Raw genomic sequence first — 27,093 nt, 5'->3', positions numbered from 1 at the left:
TGCTAAAATAGCCTCAGGTATGTGTGCTGTGGTACTGTTCCTCGGGTGTCATATATACGTCTTGTCTGCAGCTCTGAGACTTTTACAGAAGCTTTTGAAATGGGTTTCATCACACACCTGGCTGTAAACTCACCTGCGATTACCTTCAATAGTGTAATCAATAGTGAGGAAGGGTGAAACAGCAGAAGGGAAAAGAGGGCGGTACCCAGTCACCGCTCAATTTCTGTTACTGTGTAATCTAGGGTTTCTATTCATCCTTCTTGTTCCTGTGCTCACGGGTTAACGCAAAGAAACTCACCTTACTGAAGGTGTAGTATCTGTATAGTGGAGGTAAAGAAACGGTAGGATGCTCCTCATCCTCCTAATCTTCTTTACAGGTGGAGCCAGCCACCAGTGTGTGAAGAAGAGCCGAAGGCAGCTATGGTGAGTAAAAACACTGCAGACAGTGTCTTGATCTTCTGTGTAGGTTACCCAAAACTTTCAGGAGGACCAAAGTCTGTCTAGAAGGAAGTCTAATCATCTCACAGCCACCCTGGTAACGGTTTCAGGCTCGTATTTTGGAGAGTCATTTCAATTGCTGTTATTTTTAAGGCTGTTCTTGGTTCCTAACATCCTATATTTAAATTAAATTCATCCGAAAAGTATGCAAAGTTGTTGCCTTCTGTCTGTTGTTAAACTTGGACACAGGGCGTTCATATTTGCATCTCCCGCCTCCCGGAGAAGTCACTAAATGTTTCCCTTACCTTTAAACTATCGTTTATCGTTACGACAGAAACAATTCATGAGCATTTAAAAACATAAAGTTGAATAATAAAGTGGTAACATGAGACAGAAGTACAAAGATGAGACAAGTGTATAAAAGTATGTTCTGCTACTACTACTGCCATCTTTATTCTCGTTGATTTCAGTTTTGCGTTCTTTGAGCGCAATCTCTCGCTCTTTCTCTCTCATAGAATATTTGTATATGGGTGTCTTATTTCTTTCTCCTCTTTAATAAAAGCAAAACAATTATTTAATTAAGCTGGGACAGCTGATGTATCTTCATTGTGCTTAGTTTAGCGCTGCACATTAAAGTATTACAGGCCAAACCGGTCTTGTCACTTCTGCTTTCCTCCTCTTTGCTTCAGTCTTCAACGGTGGATCTCAAGACAAAGGAGGAGAAGGATGCAGAGCTGGACAAGCGAATTGAAGCTCTGAGGAAGAAGAATGAAGCTCTGATGAAGAGGTACCAGGTACGGAAAGATTTTACACGCTAAATGTATCTTTAATACTACCATCTTGATGTTGATAACTGTCCTCACCGAAGAATGATGACATCCCCAGAATGTCTCAAAACACAACGATTCACTTCTACATAAAAGCAGCTTGTTTTACCACATTAGTCAAAGATTATACTGCATACTTGAGACAAAAGCCAAGACAAATTAGGACTGTGGTTAAAAGATATTTCAACAACTTCTTTTTTTTCTTTTTTTTTTACAAGTTTGCTTTAATGAACTCAAGCTTGAAATATCTTAAAATCTTAAGTGGCCTTTATAAACATTCAGTGGAGCCACTCATGCTGTGTGCGCCCCCAAAAGCCCTGTTTTGAATCAGGAAACCCTGAATAACTGTTTTTGTTTGTTTGTTTCAAACCATTTCTCTTCTGAATTTATTTATTCACGGCAAGCAGCCAACACTTTCAAGTTGAATTTGAACTCGCTGCGTTTTGATCTTATTTGCTGGGATGTTGAGGCGAGCTGATGTTTCAGGATTTACTGCTACTCGTTTCTATTTTTTAAGGAATTCTTCACTTCATGAAGCTGAATGAGCAACATGGTCTCATCAATAGATTTGGGAGCTGTTTAATAAGTTAAATAGTTGTCATATGTCTTATTTCATTAGACTTGTAGCCACTGAAATATGATGAGAAACGTTTAGAAAACCAAATTTTTCTTTTCAGGTCTCAGATAAGATACAACCACAGCTTCTCTTGAGCTTCACATGTACAGACTGAGAAATTTTAAAAAAAAAAGTGTCTGAAGGATGAAACACAATATCATCAGTTCAGAGCGATTAAAATAATTTTCTTTTTAATTGGAAAATAGACACTCTTTTCCCATAAACAAACAGTTTTTGGTTTTCCCGATATTAGTGGCTGTCCTATTCCCTTTGCGCATTGCATTGTGGGAGAAAAGTGTCCATCAGCTGCACACGGATGACTACTTGACTTAATCTTCTTACTTTTGTCGTATGAACACAGAACACACCCCAGACCTGTTTGTCTTTGGTGCGTTTCTTATTAAGCATTAGTCTCACTGGGCTCCTGCATTTATTTATTTTTTAACAGGAAATAGAGGAAGATAAGAAGAAAGCAGAGCAAGAGGGCATTGCGGTGACTACACCTCGTAAGCCCCGCCCCCACGAGCCAAAGACGGAGAAAGAAAACTTCACTGTCACAGTCGACCTTTCTAAAGCAACAGGGGTGAGAAATCAAGTCGAACTGAACATCCTTTGTGTGGTGGTGCCGGTTCAGATTATGTTGTACTTCCATCACTATCATTTATTCACTTAATTTATGAAGCATTTTTAACCTACAACAACAGGGCCGACCCAAGTGCTGTACAGTCAAACCGAGTAAGAGATAAAAGCATCTGAAATAGGATATGTGCGTGAAGCATTTCAGACAGATAAAATGGAAAATAAAGGATTTTAAAATTAATCCGTAAACTGGAAGCCAGCAAAGAGAAGCGAGCTGCTTTCGCCCGCTCGCACTAGATAAAAATCAAAACAAAGTGTACTGGTGCAGATCTGGCGTCAGAACAGAAGTGTTGTGGGCAGGTGCCAGACTCTAACTGGGCCACATATGTGGGAACTTCAGTCACCATTGCACACAGCTATTTTTCTTTTTTATTGGATTTTCTGGGATTAAAAATGATTAAATATATATTTCACTTCTTTGACACAAAGTAGTGATGGGAGACGTTTATCTGTTTTTACAAATCGTGGCAGGGATTCCTACTGATTACAAATCTGTAAAGGTAATTGTCCTCTAACACTCTTCTGCTGGCACTTTGCTTTCAAAGGCCTGAAGTACTAAGCCTAGGATGGCTGGAGGGAACAGTGAAGCAGCGGGCATAAAATTAGAGCACAGCACACACTAAAAATACCCAAAGTTACCCTGTGAGAGTTCATGAGATGAGTTTTCTCTTTAACGTGTTTATCCATTCATGCAGCTCTGCTGGGCAAAAATGGGATTTTAAAAAGGCATGTTGGGTAATTGTCTTGAAACAGAGCTGAGATGATTGTACCTGCTGTACTAACATAATGTTGTTAACTGCAGATGTTTGTGCAGAATGAACTTTAGCCAGCTCATTAAAGTACCCGACCATCTGTGTAACCGGTTTATCCAGCTCTTTCTGCTCGGTATGCAGATCATCTGTTTGTTAGATCTATCCTTTTCTCCTGCAGACAAACAGGATTTAAGCGTGCCTTGTGAACACAAATTGGACAAATGCCGTGGACACATTTGTCTGAAAAGGAGAAAAAACATGGATTGCATATAATGGATGGATGTAGCCATAGCGACATTGACTCTGATTTTTCTGAAGCCTGCATTTTGGCTGCCAGGATGTTGGGGGGTTTGTTGTCTGTTTGTTTTTTGCTTGTTTTTACCCCAAAGGAGGACACCTTTGGGGTAAAAACAGTGCAGTTCTAAATGATCGGCTAAGCCTGCCAAGCTGATCATGCACCAGAAAAATGCCCAATAATTAGTAACAGAGTAATAATACTTGAATTGGCCTCATGGACACATGGACAGTGAACTATCCAGAGACTAGATTTCATACCGGTCTGCAAACATGTTTGCTTTTCCTGTAAAGGCTCATTTTAACACAGGGACTCACTTTAGGGTGCAGCCTCAAGTGGTCAGTAGAGGAACTGCAGGGAACTGGGAACAATATGGCAAACCACAACAACATCATGATTCTTTTAGAGCTGCATTCATGGCCCATTGGTTAAAATCAGGGTTTTTAACGCTCTGTTTTTTGGCACAACCAGTCCCCCCCCCCCCCCCCCCCCCCCCCCCCATTAGTCGTTTAGTTTGCCACGTTTCTAATTAGTCTCCTGTGGGCTGAAGAAGCTGGTAAGCAGATCCAGGGGGGATACAGGTGTAAGAGTGGAGTGAGCGCCTGCTGAGATCCAGATTGCCTCAGAAAAGACTACCGATCACTGCCGGCACCTAGATTTCAAACTGAAAAGGTCATAAGACAAAAGAAAGGCCTGGAGAACAGCAGGGGGCTGCCTGCTCCACACGAGCGCCTGTCTGACTGGTTAAAGGGTTGATCTGGGCCCATTAGTCTGTTGGACCTTTTCTGAAGAGGCCTTTGAAAACCTGATGAACGACGATGGCCTCTTTCTGTCTCATAACTCAGCCTCTCAGAGTTCATCATGTTGTAGCTCTTTGCATAATCCATAGCGTAGATTAGTCTTTAGTTCATGTGACATTCATTAGATTGACGAGTTTGTAACTGTAAGAGTTGAGCTGTTCCATTTCCTGGGTTGAAGATGATGTGTTGTTATAATCTTCACCCTGTTAGTCCCTTTATATCCTAAAAGTTACGGCGTGCTATTGCTTGCAATTTTTTGAAATGGTCTTGAAATATTAACATTCCTGACAATACTGAAAAAAGTAATTGCATAATAATAATATAATGTATTATATTATGAATTACCGTTATTACATAATATTAATAATGTAATAATGGTGTTTGAAGGCAATGAAGGTCATTCTCCTTCTTTTCCAATGAGCTGCTGTCAAGCTATCTAATTTAAAGTGTGAATAAAATACGGCTTTATCTGACTTCTTATGAGCTCTACTGCTGATAAGTACCTTTTTAACTCAGATTTTTTTGACAAAAATCTAAATGAAAAACTTCAATTTTACACCATAAATCAACCAAACCTTTATTTTCTTTTGCCATGCGCTGTAACTCTTCTAGCACCACAAAAAATCCAAAATGTATCCAAAACAGATTTTTCCCTCACTTATAATTTATTGGTAGCCAAATATAACTAATATGATCTATAAGTTGTTATTGATCCACATTATAACAGGCTAAAATGGACACTTAGGTGTTTTGATTAGTCAAAGAATCAGGAATAAGGATGGTGTTTTTAAACTACCACATATGTCATGTTGAGCCTCCTCCAGCAGCTGACTGAAATTGTAACTAAGGTGCTGTTAAAATCACTCCGTTCACAGTGAAAGTCTGTGTGTGTGCTGCTTACAGGAGAAGAGAGTTGTGAACGAATGGAGACCGGGAACTCCTCGCGGCCGGAAGACATCAGAGGAGAGCGACAGCCACAGAGGGCAGAGTGATGGCCGCAGCCCCCCCAGGAGGACCGGGTCTGGGCGAATGAGTCGGGGAGGTCAGAGAGGAGGAGGTGGTGGTGGAGGAGGAGGAGGAGGAGGAGGAGGTGGTGGTGGAGGTGGAGGACAAGTAGGACAAGGAGTAGGAGGTGGGGGCGGAGGTCGCCAAGACAGGAGAGACTGGGAACCGAGAACACCCAGAGATGGAGAGCCTGGTGAGGCAGGAGGCCATGGACGCAGAGGAGGAAGGAGAGGAGGAGGAGGAGGAGGAGGAAGAGGAGGAGGAGGAAGAGGAGGAGGAGGGGGAGGAGGAGGAGAAGGAGGAGGAGAAGGGACACCAGGAGGAATAGACAGGAAATCCAAGGTGGGTGAGGATTAACTGTTTGAGGGAGGTTTTCACACAGGATGCAGCTGCATGATGCACGATGCAAGACACTGAAGATAATACATTTAGAGTGTGACTGTGTGGTATACATGGTAGTGCGATTACTTGAAGTCATGTATCAATGAAGTCTCATGGGGCTTAGCTTAATTTATTAACTGTTAAAGTCCATTCAGAGGTATGAGAATATGTCACATTTGTTGTCATATATTAAAAATTCATATTAAAGTGAAATAATAAACGAAAGATGACTATCTATAATCTATAAATGATCTATAAACCGAGCTAATCCATATCCAGTTGTGTGTCTTGTTTAAATTCGAGTGCACGACCTGTGAATGTTCAAAGCTGCTTCTGTTCTTGTGCTTTTAAGCACCGAATGTTGACTTTCAGTTTAAAACAGGAGCTGGGATGATTTCAGTGTGTAGAAAAAACATGATACAAAGAATTTACATGTGTATGTAACATCTACAAAAGTATTGCTGTAGCCACGGCACGTGCTCTAACTTTGGTCCCAGCCATTTTAATCTTTTAACACAGAAGTACTAAAACTGGGATTTTTGGGAAAATACTGCAGAAATTTTTTTATTTTGGCTCAAAAATCTGCTGCAGTTACCTCCTGGTGGAGGACTTTGTAACATGGACGATGCAGTCATTTTCCAGTATTGTTAAAACGGTTGTAACACTAACATCCTGTTCAATAATAACTCGAATGTCACAAACTTCCTGACAGGAATGGGAGGAGAAGAGACGACAGAACATTGAGAAGATGAATGAAGAAATGGAGAGGATAGCAGAGTATGAGAGAGGACAGCGGGTATGGAAGTCACTGGGGTTTTTTTGGGGGGTTTTTCAGCTGCCATGTGTCGTAGCGGGTTTGATTTCCAGAAATGGATTTTACAGACAAGGCTCTGAAAGACCAACATTATAATAAAACTTTTCTAACCACTTATTTTTATTGGAGTTTAATTTGCTTAATATAGCAGAGATGTGTGTAAATGCATAAATTGTTGTCCGGTGAGACAGCACAGATGGATTGTTATGACTGTACACACACCAGATGTGTTTTTTTTTTATCCTCTTAAATTACTATAACATAAATTTCCCATAAGATCAAGTGTTATGAAGCTAACCGTCTCTGCTTTGGTCTCACATTTAAATCGTGTGGTTCTTCTGCGCAGTATTTTTGTTTGTTTTGCTTTTTTAAAATCATTTAAAATCAGCGAGGAACTAGCCTGAGCTGAACAGAGTCGTTCCGTTTCACAGCAGGATGGAGACAAACCGACCCGTAACTTCCTGGATGACCCGAGACGTTCAGGTCCAGCCCCGGACACGGACCGCAAGGAGGGCAGCCGGAGACATGTACGAAACTGGGGGGGACTGGACTTTGACAATGTGAAGACAGGGTCTGAGCTGGAAAAAGAGTGGACCGTGAGTACTTCTTTAAAAATGGGTTTCGGGTGGTTCTGTTTATGAGCATTACCTTTGTCTTTATTTAAACTCCTGTGGCTGAATTATTTACTCTGACTTCTCTGCAGAGCCGGAGACCTGGTCCCAAAGGCTCTATGGATATGACGATGTCTATGACCGGCCGGGAAAGAGCAGAGTACCTGCGCTGGAAGAAGGAGCGTGAGCAGATAGATGAGGAGAGATTAGCACGCCATCGTAACGCCACAGGCCAGTGGAGACGAGAGTGGGACGCACAGAAGACGGACAACATGTAAGAGTCTTTCTTTTAAAAGTAAACTAAGATCCCGTAATTCAAACTGCAGAACAAAAAGATGCCAGGAAGTCTTAAGGCAGCCTCTGCACATCAATTCATCCATCGAGTCACTTTGATAGAGCATTGAGGGGGGCCTCCTTCTCCCCAGCCACCTCCTCGAGCTTATCGGAGGCCTCTGCAGAGCTCTTAGATGAAACTGTGGCAAAGAAATGGATCAAAAACCGTTCAGAGTCTGAGAGTCGGCACAGTATTGAAGTGGAAGATGCTAACAATCTCAAGAAGAGGTGACCAGAAACCTGACAGTGACTTTGATGGAGCTTCAGAAGTCATCTGCAGAGTTTAGAGACTGAGCCAGAGGGACGATCATCTCAGCAGGACTCCAGCAGAGCAGCTGGACAACCTGCTTGGACTTTATCAGATGGAATTGAAAGGAGATGCTTCTCAGTGGCAGGGGCGCAGTTCAAGGGAGAATAAATGCAGCAAAGTAGGATAGAGTGTAGTGAGCCACAGCATTCATGAGGCTTCAGGACCGGTCTGTGACTGTCTTTGGTTGGTCCCGCAAAAGTCCAGACTTAGAAACCCTCATTGAATATCTGTGTTGTGTAGTAGTAGTCTGTAGTGTCTGAAATAGTGCCGCTTATGTTGGGTTTACTAAAGCTCTGCTACAGAACTTTAGTGACTTTACAAAGATGGAGGGGGAGGAAGAGGTGAGCACGATGGAAGGCGTCTGCTGGGATAAAGATGGCGACAGACTGACGTGGCAGAGAGGGCGCTAACGTTTGATGTGTGTGTAACCCTGTGGCTGTTTTCACAGGTTCAAAGAGGACCCATATGCGGCCACTGAGGGTATCCCATCGGAGGGCGGCAGGAGAGGCAAGTACACACAGACGCACGCACACCCATCGCATGCTGTTGCACAACACAGCAGCTGACCCTCGATCCACCTCCATGCCACGGCTTCGCTCGTCTGACACGATGTCTCTCTGCTGTGTTGATGTATACACGTCAAACACCCCACTCTGTATGAGAGGCAACACAGTCGCCCTCCTGAGTAATTAAGCTCGTTATGTAAATGCTCGCCGTGTTTCCCCAGAGTCCAGATTAAGCTTGGAGTTAAGCCGCGGTCGTTCTGTTTGGAGGAGTCCGGATTTCCTTTATTGTGCTAACTGACTTTGACCAACCCGACCGAAGCTCCTGCATGTTTATTTTATTTTTCAAAGGACTGAAGACTTTATTTGACTAGGCAGAGATTTTAATGGTCTTTACTTAGTAGCAAGATAAACGATGTTTACAGAGTTGCAGTGAGTGTTTATGTCAAAACCTTATTTCACAGATAATGTTTTTGGTGTGTGTGTGGCAGACGTAGTGTAACGTGTTTGTGTGTCCTCTCTGCAGCGCGGGGGCATAACTCTCGTACAGAGCCTCGGGGCAGGGCCTCAGGTTAGACCACAGCATGGGCCTGAGTCTGAGTGTGTCTGTGTGAAGCAGCTGCACCCAAAACCAGCCTCACCCCTAACTCACATGCCCGACTCACCCTCATGATGGCGCAGCCCTTAATGGTGTTATTATGACAATCAGCTTAGTCCACTATTGATACCAGCGTTTAATTCCACTTCTTTTTAGCTCATGTTAAGACCCGGGGCCTGTAGCATTCATCTTTTTCTTATCAGGCTTCACTCCTTAAGACGAGGAAGAGCTGACTGTAGTTACAGCTGCAGTATGCAGGGTCCAGTTATGTGAACAGGTCGTTGAATACAGGCATTCCTGCAGAAAGGTCGAGGCTTAGGTGCCCTGTTTAAAGATTATAGGACTGTTATAGTTGTATGTCATCGTTCAATGAACGTTTAGAAGCAATACAGTTGGATCTTAAGGATCTTTCTGTTATTGATTCACCAAGGAAAGATTATTATTATTATTATTTTAAACTAAAGTCTCTCATACTGCCTGAAATGGAAAAGCACAGGATCCCCTTTGGGAATGTTATTTTTCCAGAGAACTGATTGGTCAGTACAGTAGTTACTGTGTCCCACCTCCTTAACCTGGAGTTAAACCTGAAGTAAACATGCTTCATGTTACAGGCCCCAGAAAGTCCAAACCAAAGGCAAACTGTCTTCATTCAAGGCACTGAAATTAGGAAACTTGTGTATAACTGTGAGAATTAAGCAACAGTAGCAAATCATGTTTTTAATTTTAAATGCAGGTTAATCTTGAGTCTTTGGAAATATCCAAATACTCTGAATCTGTCTCAATTAAACCTTCAGAGACCCTGATGTAAATTCTGACTGCTCTCATCTCTAAAATCACAGACGTTGTGACAGCTCGGAGAGGTTTGCCTTTGTGTGAGCAGCTCTAATCTTTCTGTGGCTGGAAACGCTTCAGATGCTGCCGCCTGCACACACAGCGACCTCAGGATGTCCACCAGTGTTTGTGGATGGTCCTCAGTTTTTGAGCCTTGGCTTTGGCTGCGTTCATGTCTTCACTGTGATTTATCCTTCAGTCCTCTTCAGTCTTGTCGCCTACATCCTTTGTCTCCTCACTGATCCCTTCTTTTCGTTTGTACTTGTATCTGTCTCTTTCTGACCTTTTAATGACATCCTCTCCTCTCTCCCTGTTGAGCTCTTATCCTCCTCCCTCGTCTGAGCTTTTGGTCTCTGACCTTCTCCTCATGTCCTCTGCTCTTCTTCCCTCTCTGACTCTTTTTTTTTTTTTTTTTTTTTTTTCAAATTTCCACATTTCTTTTTTCTATTGAGGTCATTCCATAAAAAAATCAGCCACATCTTAAAAATAGGGAACATGTGACCACCCCAAAAATCAGCCTTTTTTCTTTTTTTCTTCTTTCCTTTGTCTTTTAATATGCAACACATTAAAAAATTTGCCTTTAAATTGACTTTGAACATCAGCATGTGTTAATGTGCCGCTGGCCAAAAAACAAGTTAAAGCATGTGGAAAGTCTCTTTTTTTGATACTTGGTTGATCTTCTAACTGTGATTCTTTGTGTCAAACCCGAGTCGTCAGATTGGTCCCATGATGCTGATGCTGAAAGTTGGTCATAAAAAATGTTATAAAACAAACATTTTGGCTTCAGTTTGTGACACTGAAAACTCGATGTGGATTTCTCCTGAGACAAAATACTGGAAAAATTAATTTTTTCCTCCTTCATGTCTCCATTAGCTGCTCACCTAATCAACACCTTTCTTTCACCCTCTGTACAACATCTCTTTTTTCTTTCGCTCAAATTTCCAGTTGTAACTCTAAAGGAGTCCAAACGAGGTGGCTTTAAAATTTGGATGTTCTCAGTTTTACTCGTAGTATTTCCTCATCCCTCTTCTCGTCTTTATCTTAAAAATCTTTTCGTTCTCTCTTGATGCCATCAATAATAATCATAATACACATCTGGCGTCGTCCCAGAGCTCAGACGCACTCTGCAGCTGACCCAGCGGGACAGCTGCTGTCACGCAAGTTATGACGTTAACTCGCAGACCGCAGCGGAGGCGGAAGAATCGGTGGAGGCAGTTTTTATTGAAATGTTTTATTTTTAACATTATTAGATGGACTTTTACATGCCTGGATACTTTCCAACAGACAGCCAGTGGCATAAAGACATGTTAATGACACAACGTGTGCCCCCTCTCCGTTTTGAATTTTTATTTCTTACTTTAAAAAAAACACTCCTGTGCCTCACTTTTGAGCAGTGATGATGAAACATCCATCACCTGCTTTCTGCTTTTTTAGATTAAACATCACAGCAGTTCATAGTTTGATGTATACTCACCATCGATGTCTCCTTAGATGACAGTAAGCGACCTCCGAAAGCGCCGACATTCGGCGACTTCCTGTCCCAGGGCAGGACCCAGGGGCCGAGGGGCGACCGGAGCAGAGGGAGGGGCCGAGGACAGAAGCAGAGCTACAGGTAAAACTTTTCTCACCATCAGCTGACAGATCCATTTACTTGACTTTTTAATGTAATTGTTCATCACAAAGCTGTTCTGCAGTGAAGAAACTGAAGTCTGAAACACTAAAATGACTTTTAAACTAGTTGTAATGTTCCTCATTTTCCTTTATAATAAACATTTTAACAGCTCTTGTTGAGAATTGCGATGGTTTTCGGTGTATTTCTCACGCTAATGCGATGTCCACTGAACCTTTTATTCTGAAACTTTTCACAGCATGCATGACAACCGCTGGGAGGGAGAGAAGGAAGAGGAGGAGAAGGAAAAGGAGAAGGAGGAGAAAGAGGAGAAGGAAAAGGAGGACAAGACGAAGAAGGAAGAGAAGAGTAAAAAGAAAGATAAGGAAGAAGAGAAATCTAAACCTCCCACAGTACAGAAGGTAACGGGTGCATCTGGACTTCTATGAATAATAAAGTATCTGTCATGCTGAGCTTTACTTCAGAGAAATGGATCCTTTTTCTTTTTGTGAGGTGTGAATTTTTTTTAGTTTCTGAAATGGGACACGAGAGCCGGTGCCTTAAATGCTCCTGCCACTCCAATCAAACATCCAAATTAAAGCATTTGTTGCAGGATTTTAAATAAATAAATCGCTAACTCTTTCTTTGTTTCCATCTTTCCTTAGGTGGAGGAGAAGAATGGAGGAGGAGAGGATGATGATGAATGGGAGGATGCCAGTGACGATGGGGAATATGAGGAGGTGAGCGACTCGGAGCAAGACTCCAAAGGCGACGAGAAGAAGGACATCGGAAAGGAGAAGCAAGCAAAGAGCAAAGAGTCCTCCCCAAAAACTCCCAAACCTCGTTCTCGTCAGGCATCAGCAGGAAGCCCCAAAGATCAGCGGACTCCCAGGCCAAAGGTCCACATCCCGCCCCCAGCGGCCGCTCAGGAGTCCCCCGAGGGAGGCAAACCCCTCAGCCCCTTCTCCCCACTGGACGGCCACAAGCCAGTGTCAGACTGGGGAGAGGAGATGGAGTTGCTGTCACCCAGGAGCAGCATGGGAGGCGAGAGCCCGCCGAAACCCTCCAGCGTTGATTCCAGCCCCCCACAGAAGAAGGAAGAGGAGGAGGAGCAGCAGGAGGAAGAGATCAAGAGCCAAGCTGGCAGCTCTAGTGAAGCTGCCGAGTCACAGAGCGAGGAGCATGCAGGTAGAATAGTTACCCCACACTGAGACCATAACAGGGAATTATTGTAGCAATTTTCTGAAGCTGCTGCACATGTGCTATACCAGTGTTAACATCAAATAATATCCCAGGTGGCTTAAACTCAATAAATCTGATAAATAACGAGGATTTATCAGCTAATGATGCAATAACATTTTTTTGAAAACCATTTGTTAAAGTTAGCATTTGTGCAGGGCTATAAAGAGAAGAATCATTGATGCAATTTTACGTGTGTTAATGAGAAATCGCAGAGGAGCAATGTAGGATGAAGAGCTGTTAGCAGAGGAGAGAAACAGCACTCCAACAATCCTGAATGTAAAGCTTACGGAGCGTTTTGCATGTCCAGAAGGAGGCCCGGGACATGCTGGAGAGATCACATCTCTCGGCTGGTTTAGGAACTACTCCCTCTTCCTGGCCAGGAAGAGGGAGACAGCCTCTGGTTGACTATATAAGCGGCAGAAAATGAAGCATTTTTACTGTGTTCACAGAAGAGCCGTTGAGACACTTCAGTTAATGCAAATATTAACTTAGCGCGCTTAAACTGGGGGCTTGTAAAGCTTCAAATGCTGCAGAAGCGATTGACAACGTGTCTTTATTTCTTTGCTTCGGGCACCTTTTATGTTGTTCTGAAGGCTGAACTTTTACTTTTGTGTCAAGTTGGTGAACATTTCTCCCAGTAAGTCGGCAGAAGTGTCTCAACATAGGACTTTGTGCCCATTTAAGCTCTCTGTTCTCCTACAGGAAGCCCTGCAGCATGTCTCCCTCCTGCACAGGGAGGATGCTGCTGCACCTGTGACCCGTAGTGCTCAGCGTTTCTCAGAGACCTTTAGGGATGGTTACATAACTTTTTGTTATTTATGGAAAAAAAACGGCTCGTTAGAAATAATTGTGACATTAAGGAAGGTCACTTTCTGGTTTTAATCTGTTAAATGGACAGCCTTCATATTTTCCCTTTGTTTCTGTCAAAGATTCAGTCAGTGAGGGGAAAATATTCACACCTCTCTTATTTTCTTACCTTGTCTCTTCTGATTTCTCTTTTTCTACCTCCGCCCCAACACCTCTCTGTTCTCTCCTTTTTGTTTCCTCCCCTCATCTTCACCTCTTCTCTCCATCCTCTGTGCTCAGCCGTTGATGTTTCGTCTCCTCCGGAAAAAGCTGAAATCCAGGAGATCCAGGTGATGGTGTCAGAACCTGACTCGGCTCCTAAAGACTCACCTACTGCACTGCCATCTGACCCCGCCCCCTGTGAGGTGAAGGTGGACGAGGATACGCCTCCAGCCCCGTCACAAGGTAATAAAAAAAAATTAACCCCTCAGCATAAAACGCACCAGGCTGTTTTCATCCACTGCACCCCGCACTTCTCTAGGACTCGCCCAACAGGCGTGTGTGAGAGTGTAATATCTGGACGCTGTATTAGGGCGTTAGCTGGACTTATAGGACCTCCTACATGTTCTGTCCACGCAGCCGCTTCACCAAAACTACACAGAGCTTTTCCGATGGTGTAAACACGTGTGAGAAATGACAGCTATGGAAAGTTGAGTCCTCTGTTGCAGGTGAGCCCAGACTGATTCAGAGGAGTTTGCAAACCTTCACCAGTCTGTATGAGAGTGACTGCAGCTGTCTGCAGACGGGTTTCCTCCTGTCAGCCGACCCGTGCAGTCACCTTTTGATTGAAGCTGGTCACCCAGAGGTTGAGGATGCAACATCAGTGCATCAACCAGGCTCCAGTTTTTCCCAGGCACATAAAAGTTGCAGTCTTATGTTTATTCTAGTGTGACTGAGACAAAAACAAAGACGTGCACAAATTAAAATGACTGGTTATTTCTGCTGCTTTAATTTATCCTAAATGAAGAACCAGAACATTAGAACCAGATTTATTTATGGTTTTTTTCATTAATCTTTCATTAGTATTTAGCTTTGTGGATTTTCTCATTTAAATTCAGATTTCGTTGTTTCAAAATGTTTTTGCGGTTTATTTTTTACAAGTTTCTAGGATAATATAGAGCGACTGGAAAGACGAAGTCAATTATTAATAGTTCAGTCTTAATAAATGTCAAAGAAATGTCCTTCACATGCTGGGTGTATTGGTTTATTTTATTTAGTTAATACAACATATAATTTCAGTCATTTTACATGTTTTTTTCTAAAGCTTAGTTTCTATTATATTTAACTAAAAAGTACTTTCTTTAGAGAGTAGAAACATTACACGCTGACAGTCCTGTGGTATAGTGAGGATCAGCAAACCAGCAGCAGCTCTAATCCAGCTGCATCAGGAGGATTAATCCAGGTGCTTCTAATCTCCCGCTTGAACTAACCCAGCATCTGAAATCCTCCCGCGCCGCTTTGCAGTTCAGCTCATTTTGAGCTAAATTTTAACTGATGTTAATCTCGATTCAAGTAACGCCTCCAAAACCTGCAGAATTTTTGGGTTCTCACCCAACAACAGCTGATTAGATGCAAGCTGGGTCCTGCAGTTTATTTATCTCTAATTGACGAGACTCCACATGCTGTAAGGATTTAAAGGCTGAGTCGAGAGCACTACTGGGCAGGATTTTTACTTCATCATAGCTGCAGTTATTTTATCTTTCTTGTGACAATAAAATGGAGGAATTAATATTGTGGATGCAATGAAAGTATAGGAAACAGGAAACCGTGCACACATCAAAGGAGAACGTAGCACCACGCTGAATGACACTGTGTTGCTTTTTTCTCAAGTTGCTCTGCACATGAACATCTTTATTTCCCTCCAGATTGCCTTTGAGCATAAGCTTTTATTTCATTCTGAATCGAGCCTTGTTGCCTTTTTCTCTCCGACAGCAGACAAACCCGACTCCCCGCCCGCCCCCTCCGTCCTGGAAGCTGAACCGAGCTCGCCTGAACCTTCAGTAGAAAAAGAAGATGACGCGCCGCCTGCCGAGAGCGACGCTCCTCCGACAGCAGAAACGCAGCCGTCCTCAGAGCAGCCGTCCTCAGGTGCGGTCCTTATCACTGACTTTGAGACGGTGGCTTACTGTAAATCCCCTGCGCACCTCTAACGCCTCCTCACGCTGTGCTCCTGCTTCTTCTTTTTTTTGTGCTTTTTTTTTGTGATTGTGCTGGTTTTCATTTCCCTCATGGTGTGGCTCTCTCACTCTTTTTGTCTTCATTCCCTTATAAATAAATCATGACGGGAGCTGTTTGGTGGCCTGACAAACCCAAAGATAGCTTTAGACGCTGCTTTTTAAAAAATCTGACCTGCAATGCTACCTCCTCCTTCCACCGATCAGGACCCACTTCCTGTTTTGAAACTCCTCCCGGCTGTCTTCCTGCTCCTCCTCTGATGGACTGAAACTTTTAACTCCACCTCCTTTGTTGGATGCACTCCCCGTGTGCTGTTCCTCCTCCTCTTCCTGTTCTTCTCCAGCATGTAAAACCTTTTGTTTTTGTTGTTTTTATGGCTGTAATGAAATTCCTGCTGCTTGATGCTCTGCCTGCATTACCAAACCTTTTACTCTGTCTCCTCCTCTTATTTTTTTGCATTGATGTGAGCTGTTAATCATATGATATGATCAGAGTGCATTTGCTGTCTTGCCTGTTTTGCAGTTACACTCATGGCATCTGTGGAACCAGATCATTTCAGTTAAAAACACATTTTATAAGCAATCTAATTCAAAACATTCAGACTCATAAGTATCCGTTAACGTGCTCCTCTACCCATCAGCAATCTCAGGAGGGAAATCTGAATAATTCAGGCCTCAGGCGCTGAGTTGTTGGTGAACGCTGGGAACAAATCTGGACTATAGATGGTGCACAAACTAAGAGGACATCTTGTATGTGAGCAGAGCCAAATGAGCTCCATTAAACTCTTTCAGGGTCTTCTTTGGGTAGTTTTTAGTGTAATAGCTTCGCCTGATCAGGTTTGCTCCGCGGTTTTATTTTAGACTAAAATATTGTGATAATTATTAGATTATTAGATGAATTATGTGCAAACATGCAGCTAAATCGTGCGTGCTTTGACTTTTTATGTGGTGCCTCTGAGAAAGATCCACGTTTAATGAATTAGTTAAATAGCTTCCACCTGTCATACACCATCAGGTCAGGGTTTTATCTTGATTCTTGCAGTACTGTAGACTCTGTGCTGATGCTCATTTGTCTGCAGCTACACATTTGTTTCTTAAGCGATCTCCAAGGGTCTGTTTAATCTCTGTAAATAGGCAAGGGGCAAGAGTTTTGTACCTTTCTTGTTTCCGTATACAATCCATTTGCAGTATGTTGGACAATAATATTTTGCAGCCTTTGGTCACGTGCAGGCAAACGTTCAGATATATTTTTATGTATTTGCATTTGTAAACGATGCTGAAATCTTGATATTTGCTTCAAAACTCGTGGAAATTGGTGTTTTTAAAATGCTTGAAGGATGAAGAAAACAGTGGGTGTATTGACAACTGAGCAGTAATATTATAAACCACAGACATGATATTTAAATCTGAGATGTCAGCAAAGGCAAAGATGATGATGTAAGAGGGGGAAAGTGGGGTAAAAAGTTTTTTTAAATCTTATTTTAGGGCAAAGTCATCGAACGTTTTAACCAGTTTTCATCTGATTGGTCAGGTGATTCTATACATGTGTTTTTGTTTTATTTTTTTAAGTCCAAGTGTTCCCTGGAGTTAAAGTTAGGTTAGATATTGCTCTGAAATGAAAGTCCCTGGAGGCGTTTTAATTTTGAAATGAATAAACAGCCACATTTGTATTCATTTACTTTTTAAAACATCTGCATAAGCCCAGAATTACACAATCCGTGCATCCATACAACAAAGTTCCCATCAGCCTTACTTATAATTTGTGTTTGGTCCTAATTAATCTCCATGAATATACATGAGACAAACTCAAGTATTCTGCTGATGGGTCATGTTTGAGATGGCACAGAGTAAATACTCCCAGTCTGGGATCCAATCAGCTATTTTCTGATGCCAATAAAACCTGATTAAAAAGCTGTTGTTATTAGTTTTTCTTTTTAATAATCTGCATCCATAAACCTGCCCGAGGACAGAAATGGAAATCTTTCCCCAGATATCAGCCGGCTGCACTGGAAGCCCAGAAAAATTGGCCACTAACTCCAGAGGCCCGATCATCAGACTATCTGGGTTCTCAGATTATATCCTAATTACCACATGCTTAGCAAGTCTAATCTGCCCAACACAGATTGGAAACTGGAGAGTCGGTGTGACTCTGGGGTGCAAATGTGGCTTTGAGCTCTGATGGTTCCTTTTTGCCATGAGTGTAGCTGAGTGCCTGCTTCAGAACTGGTTTCTGTTTATGTTGCTCATCTCTGTTTAAACCAGCAGTTCTCAGACTGTGAGGCCGACCTTTTAATTTACTAAAACTGAATCGTGGATCTCTTTTTTTTCTGGTGTTGGACGTTGAAGAAAAAAGAGAACAACTGGTTTAAACTTGTTTTTCTTTTGTATGTGTCTCTGAACAACACTGTGCTCCTTTATGCCCCTTTCCTTCATTCGTTGTGACACCCCTCATTACTGCTGGGGTTGATGGGAGCACTGAACTATAAGGCCAACCAGCCCTTACAGTGGGGCAAAAAAGTATTTAGTCAGCCACCGATTGTGCAAGTTCCCCCACTTAAAATGATGACAGAGGTCAGTAATTTGCACCAGAGGTACACTTCAACTGTGAGAGACAGAATGTGAAAAAAAAATCCATGAATCCACATGGTAGGATTTGTAAAGAATTTATTCGTAAATTAGGGTGGAAAATAAGTATTTGGTCACCTCAAACAAGGAAAATCTCTGGCTCTCACAGACCTGTAACGTCTTCTGTAAGAAGCTTTTCTGTCCCCCACTCGTTACCTGTATGAATGGCACCTGTTTGAACTCATCATCTGTATAAAAGACACCTGTCCACAGCCTCAAACAGTCAGACTCCAAACTCCGCCATGGCCAAGACCAAAGAGCTTTCGAAGGACACCAGGAAAAGTATTGTAGACCTGCACCAGACTGGGAAGAGTGAATCTACAATAGGCAAGCAGCTTGGTGTGAAAAAATCAACTGTGGGAGCAATCATCAGAAAATGGAAGACATACAAGACCACTGATAATCTCCCACGATCTGGGGCTCCACGCAAGATCTCATCCCGTGGGGTCAAAATGATCATGAGAACGGTGAGCAAAGATCCCAGAACCACACGGGGGGACCTGGTGAATGACCTGCAGAGAGCTGGGACCAAAGTAACAAAGGTCACCATCAGTAACACACTACAACGGCAGGGAATCAAATCCCGCAGTGCCAGACGTGTTCCGCTGCTGAAGCCAGTGCATGTCCAGGCCCGTCTGAAGTTTGCCAGAGAGCACATGGATGATACAGCAGAGGATTGGGAGAATGTCATGTGGTCAGATGAAACCAAAGTAGAACTTTTTGGTATAAACTGAACTCGTCGTGTTTGGAGGAAGAAGAATACTGAGTTGCATCCCAAGAACACCATACCTACTGTGAAGCATGGGGGTGGAAACATCATGCTATGGGGCTGTTTTTCTGCCAAGGGGACAGGACGACTGATCCGTGTTAAGGACAGAATGAATGGGGCCATGTATCGTGAGATTTTGAGCCAAAACCTCCTTCCATCAGTGAGAACTTTGAAGATGAAACGAGGCTGGGTCTTCCAACATGACAATGATCCAAAACACACCACCCGGGCAACAAAGGCGTGGCTCCGTAAGAAGCATTTGAAAGTCCTGGAGTGGCCTAGCCAGTCTCCAGACCTCAACCCCATAGAAATCTGTGGCGGGAGTTGAAAGTCCGTGTTGCTCGGCGACAGCCCCAAAACATCACTGCTCTCGAGAAGATCTGCATGGAGGAATGGGCCAAAATACCAGCTACTGTGTGTGCAAACCTGGTAAAGACCTATAGTAAACGTTTGACCTCTGTTATTGCCAACAAAGGTTATGTTACAAAGTATTGAGTTGTATTTTTGTTATTGACCAAATACTTATTTTCCACCCTGATTTACGAATAAATTCTTTACAAATCCTACCATGTGGATTCATGGATTTTTTTTTTCACATTCTGTCTCTCACAGTTGAAGTGTACCTCTGGTGCAAATTACTGACCTCTGTCATCATTTTAGGTGGGGGAACTTGCACAATCGGTGGCTGACTAAATACTTTTTTGCCCCACTGTATATAGGTGATAGCCCATAATATTACCGCTTCATGGTGCTGTGAGTCATGCACCGCTGGGAAGAGGAGTCACTCACCGTGGTCTGAATCAATGTTTTTCACATTTCCGTCCGTTCGTCTGTTTTTCTGCACGCTGTGGTTTAAAAGTGAGCTAAGTGGATAAACCACAGGCTGGAGGAAGTCCAGTCATTAGCACTCTCCCTGTACCCATTTATCATGTGACTGGGGTGTTATCACTTTGGCAAATGGCAAAGCTTTAAATAATAAATATTTCCTTTTCTCTGGAACTGTAATAATATGGAAACAGTTTGAAGTCAGCGTGAGTTGGGCTTAAATTCAGATGGCGTGATAAAAGCTAGAAAGGCAATCTGTGGGCAGTTAATTGATTAATCTCATAAAGTAAAACCAGAGGAGAACCGAATAAAATGGTTCAAACTGAAGGAGGCCTGTTATGCTTTTCCTGCCGCATGTATCCTGATACGATCCGTTAATCTTAAAAATGGTCAAAGTTTCAAAAATTGAGTTGCTTTTTCAGGTGTCATGTGACACCATAGAAAGTATATGATCATGCTAGTCACAGAAGCTCCACCCATTTTTCTTATGCAGGCCGGCCAATCAGAAGAAAATTTCTTTAAAGGTGGTAGAAGCTAAACAGGTAAAATTAAAGCGCGAGTCATACTAAGCTTCTTTATTAAAGTCCAGAAATAAACATGGAGCTGCAAATGAGAATAGTTCCACTTGATGGAACCAAGATACCAAGGCTTTAAAATAATAATAATATGTGAACACACATATTCAACAACTTTTAATTAATCTACTCTTAATGTATAAATTAGGTTGTTGCCGCAAAGGATGATAAAAACGGCGGCCATAAAAAACAAAGGTGAACTGAGGTTGTTTGGACTTTTGCTGGAGCAAATTTTGACTTTTATTCTTTTATTTTCATAATTTTCTTTTTTCAAGTGAAGATTTGTTGCTTTTCTCTGTCATTTAATACGAATAAACCATACGTTTTTGGCATTTGCAACAATTTTGACATTTGAATTTGAATTCCTCGATTCTTTTAAAATTAAATCGAAATGATTAACACAGAATATTAGTTGATAACAGCTGCTTGTGTGTTATCTTTATCCAATTAGATCTGGGCCGTTTAAAAACAGACTCCAGTAAAATTTTTACCATTTGGACTGAGTACAGCAGTTTTAAAGGATCGCTGCTTTCCTTTTGTTCTGATATAAAAATCCACAGTAGCTGCATTTACACCTCTGATGACTCATTCGTGATAAACGGCACAAGTCAGATGTGTGTGTGTGTGTGTGTGTGTGTGTGTGTGTGTGTGTGTGTTGGCGTTAGGGTGGAGATCAGGAAACCAGGGAAATTAGAGGCACAATTAAGCTTTTAAAGGCTTTTCAGAGGAAATGAGCTACAGCCTGCTGGACAGATGATAGGGCTGATACAGTGGAGTCCGTTTAAAGTCTGATTGAATTAAATCGTGTGATGTTTCTGAGGCTCCAGTGTGGAGAGGCTGAATTGCGTGAATCACTCAAGTATTGGCAAACGCCAACATTAAAACACAAAGATATTGTTGTAGCAATGTTTACAGAACAAGTCACGGACACAACATTAAGAGGCTGTTTTGCACTCTTGGTAATGTTTATGGATTGTTGGAAAGAGTCACATGGCCGAGTGAAACCTCCTGTCTTCTAAAATTCTCCATCCTTTAAAACCTTTTTATCTGTTTTACCTTTTAATAACATTAATAGTCTAATGTCAGGAGGTTTTAAAGTTCTGAACCAAATGTGAAGAAACGACTGCTCTGACTTTATGGAAACATCGGTGTGTATTGTGTTGAAGAGATATCAACTGAAGTCGAGCTGTGTTTGAGCTGTACTTTTGTGCAGTGCCATCGTGCACCGCAAGGTGACGCAGTAGGTCAGTGTAACCTTTTATTAAATTAAAATTTTAATATTTAAAGTTTAATAAAACCTCGTTAGGGAATGAAAAGATATATCAGAAGTTCAACCTGCAGCCTTCAAACCTCGCTGCTCATGAGAGGAAACTATAGCAAAAATAAATATTGGCTCTTTAGCTTGCAGATACTTTAGCTGCCTTTACGTTAGTACCAACTCGGATCGACTCGACTTGGATCGACTGGTTTTCCATTGCAATTGAGTACCTCCTAATATGCTTGGCCATTGTCATAGCAACGCGTCAAAGCGTCCCACAATGTAATTAATATGTGACGCGAATGCTACAGCAATGGTGGACGTCCAGGCAAGTATATACCTGCTGCTCAGTCTGGCTGTTCGTTTGACTCGGGGACCACGGCGTTGTTTTTTTTTTGTAGCCGTTTCCCTCGTTGCCCGGTTTTAAAAGTGGCGGTTTTGATTTTCGTGAACGAGACGCTTTCATGACTCATCGAGCGACGCTGCTGACCAGACAATCAGTAGCATGCAGTCTGATGACGTCACATTTTAGCACCTGCTCGGATTGTTTGGAACCCGGGAGTAGGTACTAAATTGTACCAGGTGCTATGACCTAATGGAAAACCCTGAAAAGCGTGAACCATGGCGAGTCGTGCTGAGTAGGTACTAATGGAAAAGGGGCTTTTGTGTGGTTCAAAATTTGTGTTAGATGATATATGTTGATATCTTTAAAGCTAGTTTCCATTGTGACCACAACTTTATTGGCATCTGCAGCATGGGAGGGTGGTGCAGGACAGTGGCGAGGTGTGTGGTGGGAGTGACAGGTGGGCAATCATTCTCTCCGAGCCCCTCTTTGTTTGCAGTGGCAATGGATAGGCTGACAGGTGGGAGCCTCTGCAGGGTATGATGTTTGCAGATGACTTTATGACAGTAGGGAGCAGGTGGCGGTATGCACAGGAGAGAAGAGGAATCAAAGTCAGAGGCAGGACAGAATAAATGTGTGCAGATGACAGTGAGACAGATGCAACGAGGAGAACACGTAGTGAAGGTAGGTTAGTTTAAATACCTGTGGTCAATCATCCACATCACAGGAGAGGTGAAAAAGAGTGCTGGCCAGGTGGAGTGGGTGGAGATGCTTTGGATATGTGCAGAGGAGGGATGGGAGCTGCCAGGCTGGAGGAAGAGCTCAGAGAAGACTAATGGCTGTAGTGAAGGAGGTCATGCAGAGGGTTGGTGTGACAGGAGGATGGTAGAGAGCGATGATCTGCTGTGGTGACCCTGAAAGAAGAAGAGGAGCATGAACTCATGACAGGAATGAGAAACGAGGAGGAAAAAGAGGTTTTACCGACTGTGTGTCTGTGCGGTGACATCATTTCCCGAGTGGTCGTTCCTCCATGGCATCAGCTGGAAGCAACATGAAAAATGAACTCGCTCGATATTAAAATGTATTAAACTGCCTCTCAGATTTAATTACACATTAACTGAAAGCACCGGGACGCCGTTCCAGATCTTTCCAGGCTACTTTAACCCCTTCCCTTATCTTTCCATCTTAGTGGGAAAGTGCCACGCCGGGGACGTGAAATACAACTGCTGTTTGTGACTCGGGGATCAGGATGCGTTCTGATCTGCTCTGAGAGGCTTTCTGCAGCTGCGAGAGTTCATATTGATCACCAGCTTCTGTGCATGTGATAATTTCTCTCATTGAGCCGCAGAGTGGCTGAATGCGCTCGTGATGGCTGCAAATGTTCAGCCTTTATGGTAGTCTGAAGTGCGTTGGGTGAAAGGCACATTCTCTAGGCCACACACTTTTAAACATCCTCCTTTTGTTTGTATCAACAGACTGAAGCTGCAGCACGTCTGAGGATGGATGGATGGATGGATGGAGGAGTTGGATGCATCACACTACTCATCCGTGACCACTGCATATCTAAATTTGTTTTAAAAAACAGGAAAAAAATGACTTCATCCATGATGAGGAGGTGGAGGACGAGGAAGTGTGCATTGCCTCCACGGACCAACCTCTCCTTAGCGCTCTGAGCTGTGATCAAACACCCCCTCCCTTTGCTTCACCTCCCCTCTCTCTGTAGTACTGAGACATCAAAAGTAAAATGTCCATCAGTGTCTTGGTTTAAAAATGGCGACTTCTCTCTACAGACTCGTTGTCTCTGCTGCGAGAGAACATCTGTGTTCGTGTGAAAAAGTCATTCTAACACTGCCCTGAGAGCTTCACAGAGGTCGTTTCTGCCTCAGAGGTTCTGCTGAAGTTACAGACAGTAACCTGGATTACTTCACTGCCTGGATTACTTCACTGCATCCTTTTTGTCCAGCAGGCTCTCATCCCCATTGATCGCCCAGCCTGTATAAGGTCGACGTGGTCTCTCCGTTCAGGACCAGGAACCAGAATTTCTCCACGGGAAACAGACAATCATTAACTTCCAACTTCCCCAGTGATTGATTGATTGGATTCATCTTATTAGCCGATCGTCTGCAAAATGAGGCGATCGCCGTCCTGTTCTAACATAGTTACAGGAAACAAGAAAATGGTGATTGACACAGATATTGACCACGCTTAAACTGATATCCTGTAAGAGGATCTCAAGCACATTAATCAATGAAAAACAAATCTGCCTTTTCCTCAATTTTATTTTCTTGATGCTGTTGAAATTAAAAAGGCAGGATTACAGCTGCCAGACCCAGTTAATGTTGAGCTTTAAGCAGAGGTGACAGCTGTTTGCTAAGCTCGCTTCTTTCCGATCAGTTTCCGTCTTTTCCATCAGGTCACGCTGTAGTTTCACCGCTTCATTTTTTAAGGTGGCGGCACAGATGACGCAGATATAATTAAATTTTAATTGATGATGTGATTCTAATTCAGCTCAGATTCAAACTCTGCTGTTCATCGGCTCATTTTGTGTCGAACAATATCGAACGTAATAATATCATGTAATGAGTTATTGTTTGTAGTAGATGGTGGCAGTAAAACGGCGCCCTTTTTACTCCGAGGACAGCAACTGTTTAGGTGTCAGGCACACCGGCTCGATCTGAATGGTGACGGCTTTTTAACTCTACTGCACACATAGTTACACCATTTGGGCGAAATGTTGGCGTTTTCCATCCATCCGTCCGTTTTCTGCCACTTATCTGGGTTCGGGTCACAGGGGCAGCAGTCTGAGTAGACTTCCCTCATCCCGACCATCTTCTCCAACTCATCCATGTTGACACAGTCATTCCCAAGCCAGCCAGTAGATTTGATCAAGTTTTTATCACTAAATATAACTTTTAATCAACACTTAAGCAAAGATTTGTTCTTTGAACTGCACAGACTCGCTGTGCAACAACATAAACTGTGTCTTTGAATTATTGGGGAAGTGCAGCATGAAATTCAGACACTTTTCATAAAGATTAATTTATTATGTGGATTCATTTTTGATCAAATCTGAAAACACAAAAATATTGCTTCAGAATTCTGTGAAAATCACATTTTTGTGATATTTTTATCCTAAAGCTGAAGTTTGCTTGTCCTCAGAGGCAGCAGCCATCAGCAGTCTCTCTTCAGTCGTGTCACTATGTTGAGCCTAACACAGTGCATTTGATCTGATCTGAGTTACAAAGAGATTCACATATTTGCAACACAGGAATCCACCGACTGCATAGTTGCGGTGTTGGTGCAGGCGTAAAGCAGAGGGGTGTTTTAAAAGGCACAGCATCGAGCCGCCACGTCTTCATCTGCATTAAGCAGGAGTTTAGGGTTCTTTGTGCAAATCAGGAGCGTTCGCTCCAACAGGAAGTCTCTGGGAAGTTGTGGAAAATTGTGAAATTAACCCCTGTGAGTCTGTAATGAAGACAGATTCAGCAGGCATCGTCCTCCCAGACGACCCGCTGTGTTGATTTTGGTTTTAAACCAGGACTGTGGGAGAAAACCCACGCGAGATGTTCATCCCCGCAGGTCACACATCCCTTTTCTCTTTATCGTTCCATTGAAAGGCCATCGGTGAGTTTAAATATCAGGAGGTAAGGCGTGCAGTAGAGGGTTAAAGAAGAAACTCCCAACAAGTCCTCAAACCTCAGTTTCACCCATTTCTGAACTGCAGCACGTTTGACGTGTCCAGATTAAAATCAGTGAAACTGAGGTTTGTCCGCGTGTTCCTGACGTTTTCTTCCTTTTTAATCAGCTGCTGTTCACCTGCTTTACCTGAAAGAATCATGTGACCTACTCGGGTCTTCTCTTTATTTCAAATCTATCAAAATCAATTATGTACACAGAAAAAAAAGTCACTCCAGTTGATGATTTGATTATGTAATTCTCTCTGATGTTGCTTTACATTTAGGCGACTACACTTTCCCGGCCCTCTTAGGACTCGCTGCCTCCATCATATGAAGTTTGTTTTGTTTTTTGGGATTAAATGCAAATGTTTTAAACTGTCGTTTGTGAATGAAACTGTCTCTTTTTTTCTTTTTCTTTTTTGTTCTGATGGTTTATTTTGGAGTGAAACCGCTCTCTCATACCTCAGCGGGCCAAGAGCTTCAGAGTGAGTCTGTTTTCTCAGCTCGCATCAGCCGGAGCGTTGAAACTGTGGCGTTTAAACACACGTGGATGAGTGGGGATGCTTTGGTTTTTGTATTCTGTATCCAAGGAATAAAAGTGATGCCTCTGGGTTGAAAGAAAACTGCAGTATGTACAGTTTTATAAAAGGAATTGAAGTTTTTGTTCCAGCATTGAATGTCTGTGCGAAATGCAGCCTGTGATCTCTGAAGTTTCCTCATCTTCCTCTTCTCTCCGGTTTGAGCAGGGCGTGGTTGTGTGTGTTAGTCCGGTGTCCATCACAGTCCAGTCCTTTTATCGGCTGTTCAGCTTGCTGCAATTTAGCACGCATGTTTAGGTGAAGCCACTTTGATTGGTTCACCTCCTGAGCCCAGCAGGCAGCTGATATCTAATCAAGTTTTACTGTCCAGCGTTCTCGGTCTTCGCCCACCTGCTGATTCTCCTCCAGCAGCCTGTGCAGCAGGGGCGTCTCCGGGCAGGTTTTCTCCTTCTCCAGGACGACCGACAGGAAATCAGAATGATCAGAGACGCTGTAGGGAACTAATGGAGAGTAAGCTGCATGTTCCTCAGCTCAGGATCTGCTTTGGCAGAGGAGGTGATTGCCTCTTCCATCCAAAATCTGAGTGTGACTCTGAGGGCAAGTTTCACCTCATTTCTCTGACCCCAAGTTCATCAAGTTTCTCTGAAAACACAAATGTAGAAGGCATACAAAGAGATGTAGCTTCTGTTTTTTTTATGTTATGAAAGACCTCGATGAGAAATGTCCACGTCAGAGAGGGAAGGAGCATCTAGACGCTTGTACAGCTTTTAAAAAATATATTCAATGAAATGAAAAGCAAACTTTTGCTTTATGTTTGTGTTTTATTCATTCAGCCAATAAATGTTTTCTCTCTCTCTC

General features: G+C 42.8%; 1 protein-coding gene across 3 annotated transcripts; it reads left to right on the top strand.

The window, feature by feature from the left end:
- Positions 1-325: 325 nt before the first annotated feature.
- On the top strand, positions 326-27,093 carry ccdc9 (coiled-coil domain containing 9). 3 transcript variants are annotated; one of them, XR_014270783.1, is made up of 15 exons: positions 326-423; positions 1,128-1,232; positions 2,330-2,464; positions 5,271-5,714; positions 6,466-6,549; positions 6,999-7,163; positions 7,271-7,452; positions 8,270-8,328; positions 11,245-11,365; positions 11,622-11,784; positions 12,028-12,550; positions 13,691-13,855; positions 15,383-15,538; positions 23,495-26,324; positions 26,443-27,093. XR_014270783.1 is itself a non-coding variant. In XM_082502497.1 (14 exons), the coding sequence occupies exons 1-14, from the start codon at positions 421-423 to the stop codon at positions 23,497-23,499; spliced, it is 2,307 nt and encodes a 768-aa protein (XP_082358623.1). In that variant the 5' UTR covers positions 326-420; the 3' UTR covers positions 23,500-27,093. The 3 variants fall into 3 exon arrangements, 2 of the variants coding, with proteins under 2 accessions (XP_082358623.1, XP_082358622.1); XM_082502497.1 differs by having other exon boundaries at positions 7,002-7,163; positions 23,495-27,093; XM_082502496.1 differs by having other exon boundaries at positions 23,495-27,093.

Source organism: Aulonocara stuartgranti, assembly GCF_965226115.1.
Source record: "Aulonocara stuartgranti genome assembly, chromosome: 14".
NCBI lineage: Eukaryota > Metazoa > Chordata > Actinopteri > Cichliformes > Cichlidae > Aulonocara > Aulonocara stuartgranti.
This window is presented reverse-complemented; position numbering and strand designations above follow the sequence as displayed.